Source organism: Drosophila simulans, chromosome 3R (genome assembly GCF_016746395.2).
Source record: "Drosophila simulans strain w501 chromosome 3R, Prin_Dsim_3.1, whole genome shotgun sequence".
NCBI classification, from domain to species: Eukaryota; Metazoa; Arthropoda; class Insecta; order Diptera; family Drosophilidae; genus Drosophila; species Drosophila simulans.
This window is the reverse complement of record NC_052523.2, coordinates 11,398,298-11,412,769: the sequence shown is the minus strand read 5'-3', so window position 1 is coordinate 11,412,769 and position 14,472 is coordinate 11,398,298. Positions and strand designations below refer to the sequence as shown.

The 14,472-nt window shown below is 49.4% G+C and overlaps 1 protein-coding gene across 9 annotated transcripts in view; it reads right to left on the bottom strand.

Moving 5' to 3' along the window:
- The window catches only part of LOC6728055 (synaptotagmin-like protein 4), a 55,096-nt gene that overhangs the window by 2,662 nt on the left and 37,962 nt on the right, over window positions 1–14,472 (bottom strand). For 5 of the 9 annotated variants that reach the window (XM_039294807.1, XM_016176716.2, XM_016176714.2 and 2 more), the window contains one exon: window positions 4,938–12,002. The exons of 2 other annotated variants lie outside the window; for them this stretch is intronic. In XM_039294807.1, the coding sequence (XP_039150741.1) occupies window positions 4,938–12,002 (7,065 nt within the window). Of the gene's footprint in view, window positions 1–43; window positions 1,062–2,184; window positions 2,325–4,937; window positions 12,003–14,472 lie in introns of those variants that run through there. 2 more of the 9 variants (XM_039294812.2, XM_016176712.3) reach the window with 2 other exon arrangements.

The following is a 14,472-nucleotide window of genomic DNA, read 5'->3' as shown; positions in this document are numbered from 1 at the left end:
TTGGTGGCAGGCAGACGAAGCCGAGGGTGCACTTGCCGCCTACCTTGCACCGTCACCCGTTCCTGCTTTTGACGATCCTCCCGCTCAGATTGCTCCTCCTCGTTTTCCACGAAGGTCACATGCAGTGGCGTGCGACGGTGCAGGATTAATGAAGTCCTGCCCCCAGGAGCAGCTGCAACCACTTCCTCCGACGATGCCGGCAAATCATCTTCTAGGGTCTCCAGAAACCTATCCGAGTTGGACCTCAAACTGTCGTCCCAGGTCCAAGCTCGTCGCTTAACTATGGGCGGAGATCGCAGCTGCGTGGGTAGTTGCTTCACTTGCTCCTGGGGCACAGGATTCGGTGTCTCTTCAACTAAACTCTCACTTTGCCCGTTGGCCGCCGCCTCGCGTTGTTTCATCTCCACAATGTAGGAAGCCACCTTGGCATCGATGTCGTCATCTTCCTCCTCCGAATCGTAACCATATCCATTGGTTCGCCTTCGGCAGCAATAACAGAAAAAGGGGCTTTTCTTTGACTTTTCCCTCGAACTGCTCCAATAATCCTGATAGCTCCTTTGGCGTCGTCTCTTTTTCCACCAGCATTGGCCAAAAAGTTGACGCCACTTTGACTTGCGCTTCAGTTTCTTGCCTCCATCCTCAGACCGCTTTTTTCTCATTCGATTTAAAGCTGCATATTGGATTTTCCCAGCCGAACTGGAGGGCAGCGACGAGCCGGCTGGCTGGGACTTCACTCTGCCATAGTTGTGCACTCGAGCCAGTGGAGCGGGTGCAGTCGAAGCTGGCTGGGATTTCTTGGAGGAGGTGGAGGCAGAGGCGAATGCATTATAGCTGGGGGCTTCTTTCGGCTTCGAGTTTGCCATTCGCCGCGGGCCAATTAAACGAGTCACTTGCTTCATTTTCTCGATTTCTCATTTCACAATTGCGCGTTTTGGTGGCAAGATTAATTGGTGACCGCTTTTTTTGGTGTCATCCGCAGCCGACTGCAAATGTTTTATATCACTTTTGGCTTTGCCGATTCCGTCAGTTGACAGTTGTCATCTAATGGGTTTCTCAATACCCTAAATAGCGCCATTCGAAAGGTATAAGCCGTGGTTTTAATTGTATAAGTACCCAAATTATTTTTAATTAAGATTAAGTCATTAGTTTTGAGTAAAAAAGTGGAACTTCATTAATCGAAAAGTGTTCCCGTTCTAGCATTATTTATCATAGCAAACAATGATTCTTTTATTTGCTATGATAGGGCTAGGTTTTTAGCCTGATAAAATAATTTGCTATCTTTTGAATATTGCTGATAAGGTTTTATAACAATCTGTAGCTCTTTACAATGGTTCCGTTTTGCGCAGTGAAAGTTGATATTAGAAATCATAGAAAAAGTCACGGATAATAAAATTGATAAAATACCATTTAATGGAAAGTTTTTTAAATTGCATTATATATCTATCGTTTGCCAGAAATCCGTGACAATTAAATCAAGCTGTTTGTGATAAAGTAGCTTCCACTTAATATCTGAGATACATTACAACGGAAAAGAGCTGGTAAAGTAAATATTTTTAAGAAATATGACATAGATTGCAGGCCCTTTGATAAGATGCCTGACGACAAGCAATCTTTGGTCATTCGGACACGTAATTGGAGCACTTGATCGCCGATTAAGAGGCGCTTATCTTAGATAGCTGCCACCTGGGTCATAAAAGCATTTGCATGGCCCACCGTCAGCAGTCAATTTAATTAAGTCGAAATGTATAGCGGCCCTGAACTTGCCACAGCCTTCAGGTGATGGCCGAAAATGATGGCGTGAAATCGAAGGGGAGCAGCAGATTGTCAGACAATCGAGGCAGTTAGCCCATAAAAGTGGGTCAGATTACACCCAGAGCATTGGAAATGGCCTAGTGAACCGAAATCGCACTTAAACAGAAAAGTATCCATTAAAACGGCTTAAAGGGTCGTCAAAATGTTGGCACTCTGCTTTGGAAATTTGAATTTCTTTTATGCAGTCACGATTTGTTGACAAATATCACCGAACCGAACAATGTTTGCATTTCGTTTTCGCTTTTTTATGGCACTTCTATAATTTCCGCAATGTAAGCATAGCACCCAGTAAACGTGAGCGGGAAGGCCAAATCCCAAACCCAAAACCTTAAACCCCGCAAACAAAACAAAGGCAAAACAACCAGCTAATACCGAAAACCCAAAGCGAAAACCCGGCGAACTAAAAGTCAAAGTGAGCGAAACACTTCACTTTCACTGCCAGCAATCGGATCGTTGGAGTTAAGATCGGAATTCGCGTGGCCTTATAGAGCACATCGCTGCGGCGGAGCGTTTCGAATCAACTGATCCGGAGACGGGATTCAGTGGCAGATCCCCAGTACAGAACATGGTCAGGGCGACCGAAAAATCTAAGTTTTATTCAATTATTTAAATATTGAACTTTGAGGTCGCGAGGGGCGCCTAGCCAATGAAAATGCAATTAACAAGAGCGCACGATCATCAATCGCCAGCAAGAGGGTTGATCTTGGAGATTTGATGAAGAGATATTTCGGAAGAAGCGATTATTTTAATAACGAGTAGAAAGTTTCTAATATATCTCTTGATAAGTCATTAAATATCAATAAACATGTGTAATTAAATAATTTGGGAAATTAGTTCCTGCCGGGCCTATGACTTGGTATAACATGATTAACTCAAGAAAATCTTGAACCCATTTATTTTTTAAAACTAGTCAATCTCTCCTCGCCAATCCAGCGAGATTTGCAGCAAGAGAGGGACATTCCTCTCGCATTTCTGGCTATTCTGTCTCGGCTGTGGGGCAGAAAGGTTAATTTAATTAGGGGCCAAAGTGAGCCGAGATCTGTGGTCGCTCATTCGGTTGGTATCTTTTACAGGGTGATCTTCCGCTGGCAGTACGATTCGCATTCGAAACTTCCGTCATGCGGCTGCGATAATTGCAAGTCGGTTCGATTTGCATAATTGTGAAAATCGTTGCACTGCGATATTATTGTTGCATGCAGTTGGGATTTGTTTTTGGTGCAAAACACTTAAACGGCTGCCGGATGGGCACGGACATCGTGGCGGGATGGCAAATGGACGTGGACACGGAGCACGGACCACTTCCGCACTCTGGCGGTGCAGCGATGTACGAAACTAGATGGGGAAAACGTATAATTTCGAAGCGAACCTCTTCTGGCGGCGATGTCACCTCTTTTGTGGGCACAAAAACATTAATTGTTGTATGCAAAATGAATAAATGAAATAAATACAGGAAATCAACGAGCAAAGCTCTTTATCAACGTCAAGAGCTTAAGTAACGAATGGGTGTACAGAAGTTCAATACTGGTAAAGAGTCTCAAGGGGGTTACCTATTTAATTGTGTTTTGGCGAAGACAAACGAGTTGGTTGAACTGGAAATAGAAACTGTGTAAACACAACTGTTTTAGAGATGACAACGTGAAACAGCTGCCAGAAAACCTTGGTGGTCTCTTCAATAAAACTCAACTTCATTGTGTCTTTCGAAATTGATAATTATGGCTGGTTAATGTATTTCTTGAACCAAAAGCCATGTGCTTAAGCAATGAAAGTTTTATTAAAATGTAATATATATAGTTTCCACGGTTTATGTGGGGCTATGAATGCTTAATGGCTTATCTGCGGCTTAATGTGCCGGAACGTTGAATTATCAAAAGAAAATATAAAAGGCATTATGCCGAAATGAGTTTCCATACGATTTCTCTTTTAATGATTAATATGTTTTCCTCGATATTAAAATGCATAACTACGATTAAGTATGTGCTTGCGTTCTTAAAAACAGTCAGGGTAATTTTGTATGTTACATTCATGTAGGTAACCACTTTTTTGATATATCTAACAATTTGTACTTGGTTTTTAGCTCCACTAAGGAGTGTCTTGTCTTTTATTCAAATCATCCCTTATCCCCCATCTCTAAGTGACACAGCAAAGTTCAAAGCCCGCCTGCACCCATGTTTTTAAGCAGCGAGTTCGAGTTCCATTGACCAAGCGGTATATAATTGTTGGCCACAAAAGCGAAAACAGCTTTTCGGCCAAATAATAGTTGGAGAACAGCAAATAACTACAATCGACGCCCCCGCCAAGCGGAACAGAGCCACATCCACAACCACATCCATATCCACGTACTGCTCCACACATCGAAAACTACTTCTACATACATTTTGGAGCCACATTAACACACTCTGACTACGCAACTGTGCGAAAATCGCTTTAGACGCTAACTGGAAACCGAGAAGCAGTTGGCTATGAGTGGGGCGCTTAAAATGGATACAGTTAATTGACCTTGATTGAGTTTATTTCGGGTAAGGCAGCTGTCTGCGAGCCAAATGTCTCCATTCCGTTTGGTGTGAGTGTGTATCTGTGAGTGGGCTTCTCGGGATTGTAAGCTACATCAACATCATTATCATTATGGAAGGTCTGTGGGAGGAAGTGGCACATTCCCGAGATTCCTGCCACAGCCTAATCAGCATAAAATAGTTCAGGGTGCGACTGCCTCCTTTCCAAAGTTTGAGAAAATATGACGAATTTCTTGCTACTATACATTTTTCTATTAAAAGTAATATATATTCACAGAAAATTTATGTTGTAATTTAAATAAAATTGCTATATTTGTATACATTTTAGTTTCCAGTGTAGACCTCGCCTTAAGGTTATCTGTCTCCTGCTCGTCTAAGGATCAGATTCCCCCAGAACTTCTATGCCTGCAAATGCCCAACTCCTTACACTTGGAGTGAGGAATTTTTCATTAGGAAGGAAGCAATTTCATGGCCAGTTATTTGAGCCCTCCGGCTAACGCCTGTGCGTGTCGCACTAGAAACGCACCACCCATGCCCAACCCGCCTCCACGCTGAAGGTGTGGCCACCACCCCCGAGGTATGCAAAAGGTAAACATTGCGCATTGAGCAACTCACCAGCTGACATGTTGAGACGTTTGCGCGCATCGCGTTTGGAGTAGAGGAACTGGAAGCCCGCGCCTAGTTTTTTCCCCGTCGAACCACTGCTGGCACCCACACCACCACCACCACTTGAGCCACCTCCTGCCCCACTGACGGCCGCTGCTCGAGCTGCCAATCCTGGCGAGCGGTATCTCGCACTCTTGGCACTGCCAGTGGCCGAAACGGTGGACAAATTCGAGGGCGTGTGGTTAAGGGCGCTTTGAGACTTTGTCTTGGGGGTGCTGGTTATGGGAGCACCAACACCCGTGGTGGGTAAGCGGGGTAATGAATTCGTGCTAGCCACCACCTGGTTGGGATTCAGACTGCGCGGCAACGTGGATCTGGCGCCGCCAAACTGATGCGAGGCTGCCTCATCGCTGGAGTCCGTCTCGTAGATGGCATCCGGTACACTGGAACGCCGCACATCCTTCGTAGAATCACCGCCAATCGAGGATCCCGCGGAGGAGAGCCACGGCTTGGCCGGCGAGGACTCCAATTGGTGATGATGGGCATCGCCGCCTCCAATGCTGCCGCAGGATCGAACGCGATCCAATTGCTCGCGGCTCAGGCTCTGCTGGTGTTGGCTGAAGAGAAGGTCGCCTGCCGATCGGCGCTTTGCAACAGCCAAAGCGGACGCAGACGACGAGTTATCCCTGTCCAGTTGGCTCAGCTGGCTGAGCCTCGTTCTGCTGTCGCCATTAGCCAGTAATGCCGACTCAAAACTGCCGCGCCACGAGAATCGCTCGTAGTCGCTGGTCACGCCGCACTCCTCCCCGGCGTTGTCCGAGTGTCCGGGTCCGCCGGATCCTCCCGCTCCCGATCCCACTCCGCCGGCTGGATAATGCACCGTGGCCTGGTGGTGCAGGTGCTGCGAGTGCGGCGTGGTGCCGTCCAGCAGTAGATCGTGGGATTTGCTTCGCAGCTTTAGCTGTTTGATGGGCATGGCTCTCAGTTGCTCCGCCACCTCATCTTCCTCATCCTCCGTCGTGGTGGCCGAGATCTTGGCCTGCAGTCTTCGATGATGACGCTGTCCTTGCGGCGATGGAGTGGGTGTTTCATTGCCACTGCTCACTTCGTGCATCAGAGCTACCAGTCTGGTGCCAATATGCTGCATCACCTTGGCAAACAGTTGCGGGGATCTTTCCGTGGACGGCTCTGCTTCCTCCACCGCTTTTGTGGCTTCTGCTTCCGGTTCTCCACCCGCCGCCACTTTACTAAAGGAAGCCACCAATTTCTGATAAACCAATGCTTCCATAGGCACACTTTGGCTCTCGTCCAGCAGTCCACCATCACCTCGATCACCCTCCTCGTCAATTTCAAACTTGTTGATGATCTGCTGACAGCTGGCGGAGATCTGGGCCTTCAGTTGGCCCTTCCTTTCACCGCCCTCCAGATCGGAACTCGTGTAGTCCGAAGAATCGTAGGAATCAGACCACGTATCTTCACTGCTCAGGTACTCCACTATTTCGCGCACCTGCTCATCATTAATGCCCGGCACGGTTTTCATCAGTCGGGTCAGCTCGTTCTCAAAGTAGGCCAACTGAGCTGGCCGGGATTTGGCCAGTCTGCGCTGGGAACTGGGTGTGGTGTTGACATTGGTGGTGCTGGGGCCTTGATTGGGCGTGGTGGGCTTGCTCTGCTGTGCATTGGCGGTGGCCACAATGAGGTTCTTAAAGAACTGCCGCATCTTGCTCATCATCAGGTTGGTCTCCTCGTCGGAGCTCCAGTTGTTGAAGCTATCCTTTCGCACCAGATTGGGCAGGGCAAGATTTTTCAGTTGGTTGGGAAGTGTGCTGGCTACCGCTGCAGCTGCTGAGGTGCTGGGTTGATCCATCCTGGCCAGACTAATCTGACTGTGGACCGGTTCCCGATCCTCACTTATCTGCTCCAGAGCTGGCGTTGGGCTCTTGGGTGGCTCACAATCTGGTGCCGCCTTCAGGAGATCATCGTTGCTGCCCACAAAGCCACTGTCCCGGCTGTGGTGATGCTGCTGTTGTTGCTTTTTCGCCTGCGACTGCATCTGTACTTGACCACTGCTGCCCGGAGTGGGAGTCCGGCACTCGGAAGGCTCTAGATCGTGGAGCTTCTTCTCGTCCAGAGAGTCGTGACGCTTGCGCAGTTGCTTCTTGCGCTTAATGGTGTCCGAGGAGGAACCATCCGAAGCTCCGGCATTGGCCAAATGAATCACAGTGTCGTCACAGCCCGCCTCCGATTCCGAGGTGTCCTCTACAGTGGCTGCAGCTGCTCCGCTCGCAGACGCAACTGTGGCATCCAGTGTGTCTGATTCTGGCAAGAGCAAATTATCCAACGAGGAGTTGTGACTTCTAGGTGTTCCCCTGGCTCTTACCAGTCGCTTTCTGCGCTGACTGGGACTGGGTTGTCCTTCACTATCACTGCCTACACTGCCACCACTTTCATCGCTCTCCGCCTGCTTTTCTGCACCACTGAATCCCATGAATCCGGAGAGGAAGTACTTTTCCAGGCGGGAAGAGGCCAGATCGGAAGCTCCACTTGTATCCAACAGCTGATCCTCGTGCGGTAGGGAGTCAAGACTCTCTGAGCACTCGGAACTCACTTCGGATGCAGTGTCATCTCCGCGTGTATCAATGGAACTCATTACTCGACCATCTCCCAGGCCAAAGAAGAAGTACTTCTCCAGTTCCGAGGCACTTAATCGATGGTGGTGCTGCAAGGTGCGCTGCCTTCTCCGTTCGGCTAGATCCTCATCCTCCAGCTCGGCGTCTTCATTGTCCGCCCGCATGGAGGCCACCTCGCTCTCCTCGCAACTCTCCTCGACGATGGTGTGCAGGGTGAAGTCAATGGCAGATCTGTTGTATCCCCTCAGCTCCTCCTCTCGATCCATATAGCCATGTCGCCGGGCTCCTTCACCTTCCCCCTCCGCATCTTCGGAGTCTGTGGCCGTGGGTGTGGTGGTAGCATTGCTGAGATCTTCGTCCTCATCCTCGCCGCGCTGACTCAGTTCCTCCACCCAGGAGTCGTCATCCGCCAAACCGTCCTCCACGCTGAGTTCCGGCACAGCAGGCGGTTCGTTTAGCGAGTCCACACTGTACGCTTCGCGATCGCTGCTCACGAGTTCCGTTGGTTCCATGGCGCGAAATGAGTCACTCGCAAAGTTCTGGCCAACAGTGTGGCTGTTGTTGCTGCTGGTCGGGTCTTTGTGTCTGCTGTTGCTGAAGTTGCTGCTGTTGCTGCTGCTGCTGTTTGCCATTTCGTAATCGCCAGCTGCACTTTCATTGTCTTTGTTGATCATGACCAAACTGCGATACTTGGCTGAAAGTGAATTTTTGGGCGAAGCCAGTTCGCTTGACAATGTTGCAGGTGTGTCAGATGTTGCTGCTGCTGTTGCTGCAACTGATGCTGCTGCACTTGAAGTGTTTTGCTGATGACTACCAAATATTTTGTCGAAGTCACACTCGTTTTCACCACTCACATTTGAATTCACACTCACTACGTCACTAATATCGCAGCCGACAACCACACTCGAGCCGCTATTTCTCGTCTTTTGTGCTGCGAAAGCGTCATTATTATTATGGCCAAGTTCGCCGTCGTTGTTGTTAGTGTTTTCGTTATTGCTATTATCGTTTCTGTGTGTGTTGTTGTTATTGCCCCCGAGGAGCACGGCACGTGAAGCGACCGCAACGTTTAACATTTCATTTTCGACTGGCGACTCCGCCGACTCCGATTTCGCTCCACGGCGATATCGTTGCTCGCGAGCGGCGACAGGTAGGCGAGCGCTCTCTTCTACCTGCTGGAGCGGCTGCTGCTGCTGTTGCTGCTGGTGCTCAGGTGCCAACAAACTCGCCGAAGTTGCCGAGAGTGAATCCAGCGAGTAGTCACTGTTGTCGTTTATTTTGCATGCTTGGCTGCATGTGACGACCCTCTCCTCGGTTTGCTCAGCTGTTCGGCCATTCCGCTCATCCCGCAGTTTGCCATCAGCACTGTTTGCTTCTACCTCTACCATTGCTTCTACCTGCCGTAAGCAGGTGAGACCCAGCGGACGAACGTCATTAGAACTTAGCACGGTCGAGGGGCTTTTCCGAGAAGAAGGGCTGTTGCATTCGTCGGGTTTCCCGGCACTACCTGGCTGCGTTGTGCAGTGGGTGGCAGCCACATCAGTGCCCGTAGTGGTGGAGAGCTGCAGATCCTCATTGATTTCGGCCACTCCCTGGCGCAAGCGTTGGAGCTTCAACTCCAGCTGGGAGTTTTGCTTGTGCAGCGCCAGCAATCGATTGACATCGTTCGAGATGCTGTGCAGCTCATCGCAGGCGGCCAGGGCATCGCTGGCGTCTATCGCTTGCGATTGGCGGCGCTCTGATTGCTCGCCATCGAACTCGACGTCTGGCAGCGATCGCATGTGGTGCAGCACCACGCCGGCGTCGGCGTCATCCGTCTGTCCGCCCACCACTACAATGCAGTTGGCCAGCTCATCGCTTGAGTTGGCAACACGGCGTTCACTTTCATCATCATTATCATCGTTAATGTTGTCTTCGTCACTTGATTGGCAATCACGTGCAGCTGGCGGCGCCTCCTCCGTCTTCTTGGCCTCCTCCTCGAGGGGTTTCACGTAGTTGAGCACAATGCCACAATCGGTGCGCTCGGTGTCTGTATCATTGTCGGAGGAATCCTCCAAATTAGCCTCCGAGGAAGACAGAGAATCACCCTCGGTGGAGGAACTGCGTCTCACCCGGCCGCCGGGCTGTCGATTCACGACGAACACCTTGTTGAACCTCCTCCTCTTGGGCCTGCGATCGCGCACAGTTCCCGTATCATCAGAGTCACACGATTCCGAGCTGGAGCTGGAGTTTGAGCTGCTGCTGGAGCTCGATTCGCTGGTGGTGCTGTGGTGGCGTTGCTCCACTGCATCCACCTCTCTTAGTTGCTGCTCCTCCATCATTCCCGATACATTGTAGCTTCGTTGCGTGGTCCTACGCGGCTTTTGCTCCGCCTGCTCCCCTTCCTCAACTTCTCGATCCCTATCCTGATCTCCATCCTGGCTGCTGTTGCTGCTGGCCTCATCTGGACTACTGGCCGCATAGCTCTCGCTCTGCAGATGAGCCGCCGTCGATGGTGATGCCTCATCGGACATCTTGATGTTCTCTATAAGTCGATTGGAGGACAAATTCTTGGCAGTCTCCGCCGTCGCTAGCTGGCGATCTATTTGCTCTGGGTGCTGGGCTCTGGGTTTGGGCTTGGGAATGGGAATGGCACTGGCACTTTCAGCCACATTTCCAACAGCATTTTCGACTGCAAGTCCGCCGAAACGAGTTATTACCGCAGGAGCCGCAGCTCTAGTTGCTGTTTGTATTTGTGCTGTTGCTGCTGCTGCTGGTACTTGATTTTTATGTATATTCGTTTCGTCTGCTGCTTCCACTTCTTCGTGGCTGTTTTTACTGGCCAGGTAGGTTTGTGTTGTTGCCGCTGACTGGGTTTCGCATAGATTTCGGCTCTGGTATTTGCTGGCCACTCTCAGAGCGGTTCCCTTTGTGGATGTCGCTTGTGTTGCTGCTGCTGCTGTCTCTGTTTTTGTTGATATTGCTGCTGTCGCGGCACTCTTATCTACACTGGCAACATGTGCCTGGACGCACTGAGGCACTGGCAATGTGCCGGTTTTATCATAAACATTACACAATCTACCCGTTGTGGGCGTTGCGTTGTTGCTGTTGCTGTTGCTGTTGGCGTTGTCGTCGCTCTCACTGTTGCTGCTGCCGCGACGCGCGTTGCTCGTTTCTGGTTGCTCACCCGTCGGCGAACGCGAAGCTACTAAACTTGTTGGCTTTGGCTTGAAAGCACTGCTGGCCATTTGTTGATGTTGCTCTTGGTATTGTTGCTGCTGCTGCTGCATCGAGTTGGCAGCTCGCATTGGACTGGCCAGCGTTTCCAGGCTCCTACCCGTCGTCCCATAGCCCGAGGTGCTCGACGACGACGAGGAGGATATGGTGGAGCAGAGGGACTGCGTCATCAGTGATCCCAGCGAGGCACTCAGCTCCGGTGCCGAGGACTTGAAGCCATCCAGTCCGCGCAAGCGCTGCGGCATCGGCGGCGGAGTGGTGGGCAGTTGTTGGTAGCTCTTGCTGGTCACCGGCGGCGTTGCATCGAACATGTTGCCACTGGCCGCCGCAAATTGCTGCGAATAGGCGGCCACTATGGCGGCAAATTGCTGCTGGTGACCAGCCGCCTTCCATAGCTGCTGTAGACTGGCGGCTAGCTGCTCGTCCTGTTCCAGGAGTGGATTGGTCGACATCTCTGGCCAGTTGGGATAGGCCGCCATGGGCACTGGTATGGGCACCGGCACAGGAATGGGCACGTATTGCGGTTGCTGTTGCTGCTGGCCGGGATTGCAGTTGCATCGGTTGTGACTGTGGTGGTGATGATTCTTTAGGAATCGCGTCTTAATCCGGGTCTTCATGCTCAGCGGATGTGGCGGTGGTGGCACGGGTGGTGGTGTTTGATCGGAGCTGGTCTGCGAACTGCTTTCGGTGTTCAGCACAAACTCCTCGTCGGTGCCGGTGTCACTCTCCCTGATCCTGGGACAATAGCTACTCCTGGGCTGCTGGGGTCGCCTTTGCACCTGGGGAGAATCGCTATCGCTCGACTGACGCCTCACACGCGGCGGTGGAGTGGGCGTGGCTCGGGCCGCGGTATAGGCAATCATGGTAGTTGTCGTGGTCGTGGTGGTGGAGATCATGGAGGGCTCAAAGTAATCCCAGTCGCAATCCTCCACATTGCTCACAATGCTGTGACAGTGGTGCGTGGAGCAGGACGAATCCGTGTCATCCTCCTCCCCGTCCCTCTCCTCCTCTTCCTCCTCTTCGCCGTGACAGGACGACGATGAATCCGAGTTGAGAAAGACGAGCTTGAACTCGTCCGCTTCAACGCTATACTGCGACTGCTGCTGCTGTCGTCCGTGCTGAGTGGAACACCTGAAGTCTAGCTCCGATGACGACGAGGTTTCCATGGCATCGCCCCCACCTCCACATCCACCGATATCAACGGAAACCACGGACAGCTGCTGCCCTGTGCCTGTGGAGTAGCAGGGATGAAGTTTCGGGAACATACGTAAGTTCGGAGACAACCACTTTGTTGTTGACCAACACCACGAAGCTGTACGCAAATACTGGTTATTAGCACCACACAAATACACACAGGTGAAATACTGGTTAGCCGGAGGGTGAGTTTTTCCACACCAAAGTTAAAGGTTGCAGATGGGTTAAGCACAGGGACGGGCGGTGGTTGAACGAAAACTTACGGCTAGCATGGGTTAAGCTTGGATGGTTACACGGAAATACCACAGATATTAATAGATAGAAAAGGCTGGGAAGGAGTGTTAGTCATTCTATCAAACCCAATTTATACATTTCTATCTAGGTAATGTTAATGGGTATGAACAAGTTGGTTAGGTGTTTAGTAACACGCCTTGTTGAAATATTATTTCTACTGTAAATCGATATTAAGTACTTGCACTGATATAAACAACATATTTAATAACCCAGCACCAGGTTGGGTAAATTCCCTATAAATATGTTCTGTTTATAATTGAGCGATCGAATGTTTAGTAACTAAATGATGAATGATATTAATGTCCCTCCAGTTCTTATTAATTTCATACAAACAAAAGTGTGCACCTTGAAACCTTGAAATTTTAATGGATTCCATATTCCCTTTATTTTGACAACACCAAAAGTTTCTCCGAAAAAATGCACTTCCCATTAAGTTTCAGAGCTGGGAAAAATCTTTAGTGGCTGCTCAGCTTGATAACCCATGACCTTGAGTAAGTGAACTTCATCCTGGCTAAAATTAAATATTCCGAAAATCATTTCCCCTGCTGTTCAAGTACCCATCCTGTCAGGAAGCAGTTCAAAGACCCTTGATTGATTATGGTTGTTTGCCACAAGCTTTTCTGGCCAAGACAAGTACTAGCGAAAATTTGCCAAAAAGCTTTTAAAGTTGCCAACATCGCCGTCCTTCAACCCCTTCTGCTTGGTTGGTTGCCCAAACAAGAACTGCAACAGCGGATGCACATAGCGTCAATCCCTCGTAGCCACAAAGTAAACATTTGATCGCTGCCCACCCTGCTGTATGAGGCACATTTTTTATCCGCTCTAGACACTGCGAGAAATATTTCAGATAATTTTTAAAATATCTTGTACCCACTCTTGCAACTACTAGTACAGTTGTTCCGTTTTTAAACACTTTGATATAAGGTTAACTCATTTTTAAGTCATTCTCAAATATCAAATATAGCACTATATTGTTCTGGGTGCTCAAATGTTGTTGTCCAAACGCAAACTGCGCACCGCTTCAGTCATTCACAGAGCAAAACCCACATAGGAGCACAAAAGGTTCAGGAGATAAGACTAATGCCGCAGTTCTGCCGCTCCACGTGGTCCAAAAATCCGGCGTGTGCCAGCGGGGCTTTGGTGTGTACGTGGGCAGCGACAGCACAAGGACCCGGATTCTGGAATCCTTCGAGGCGACAGTCCACCGCATCTCGAATTCGCACATAGACGCAGGCTGCGTTGGTGGTCACAAAACCGAACGAACGAACACCCACAAATCGCCAAATTGAAACATAACAAAAGGCGGCAAAGGCTTTCCGCCCGGAAAATCCCCGCCTGAAAACTCTTGAAGTGCGTGGTGTGGATGTGGATGGGGCGGTGGGAAATCGATTTATGAGTTGCCAAAAAATTATCCCGCCAGCCCACGGCTAGGTTTTTGTATTTTGTTTCGGTCCCGTGCCACAAAATCTTTTGAACCCCGCCAACTTTGCTCTTAAATTTGGTTCTTCGGTCGTTTGTGGTCATGCCGCCAATAGCTTCGGGGAAAATTTAATTCCAATGGTGAATGGAAAGTCTGCCGTGAAGAAGGCGAAAATTGATGGAATACTTTTAGGAACTCGCAAGAGAAGTGAGCGAGAAAAAGTGTTGCACTCTTTTCGGAAACGCTTCTTAAAAAATTGATGAGGGAGATGGTTTCCGAAAAGAACCTGAATGTAAAATAGGGCAGTTTCCAAGTACATCGATTCTCCGAATCTCTGATTCTCTGCTACAGATTTGATGATTTTACTTAGCTTAACATGTATGTATGTGTTTTAATTTAAATGCATAATGCCTTAGAGTTAAACTCGTTTAAAGCACTTTAGTCCATTAGCACAACTGATTTTCTATGATTAAACTGATAGGATTAGTTGATTAGGTTAGTTTCGCCCTATTAAAGTGAATAAAGTGCAGGGCAACTTCTGGTTAAGCACTAATTTTTAGACACTGCCAACCAAAGAAGCGCCCACCTTCATTCCCAGAAGTGGAGCTTAATTATTTGAGCCAAATTAGACTGAAGGCGAAGCCCTTCACAAAGAGTTTGTTAGTCACCCAGGCTACCCATCACCCAGCTACCCCCTATCCGCATCAGCATCAAAAGTAGCATCAGTACGGGTATTAGCATTACCATCACCAAGTTAATTACGCTCCCAAACATACATTTAGATACACAAAGA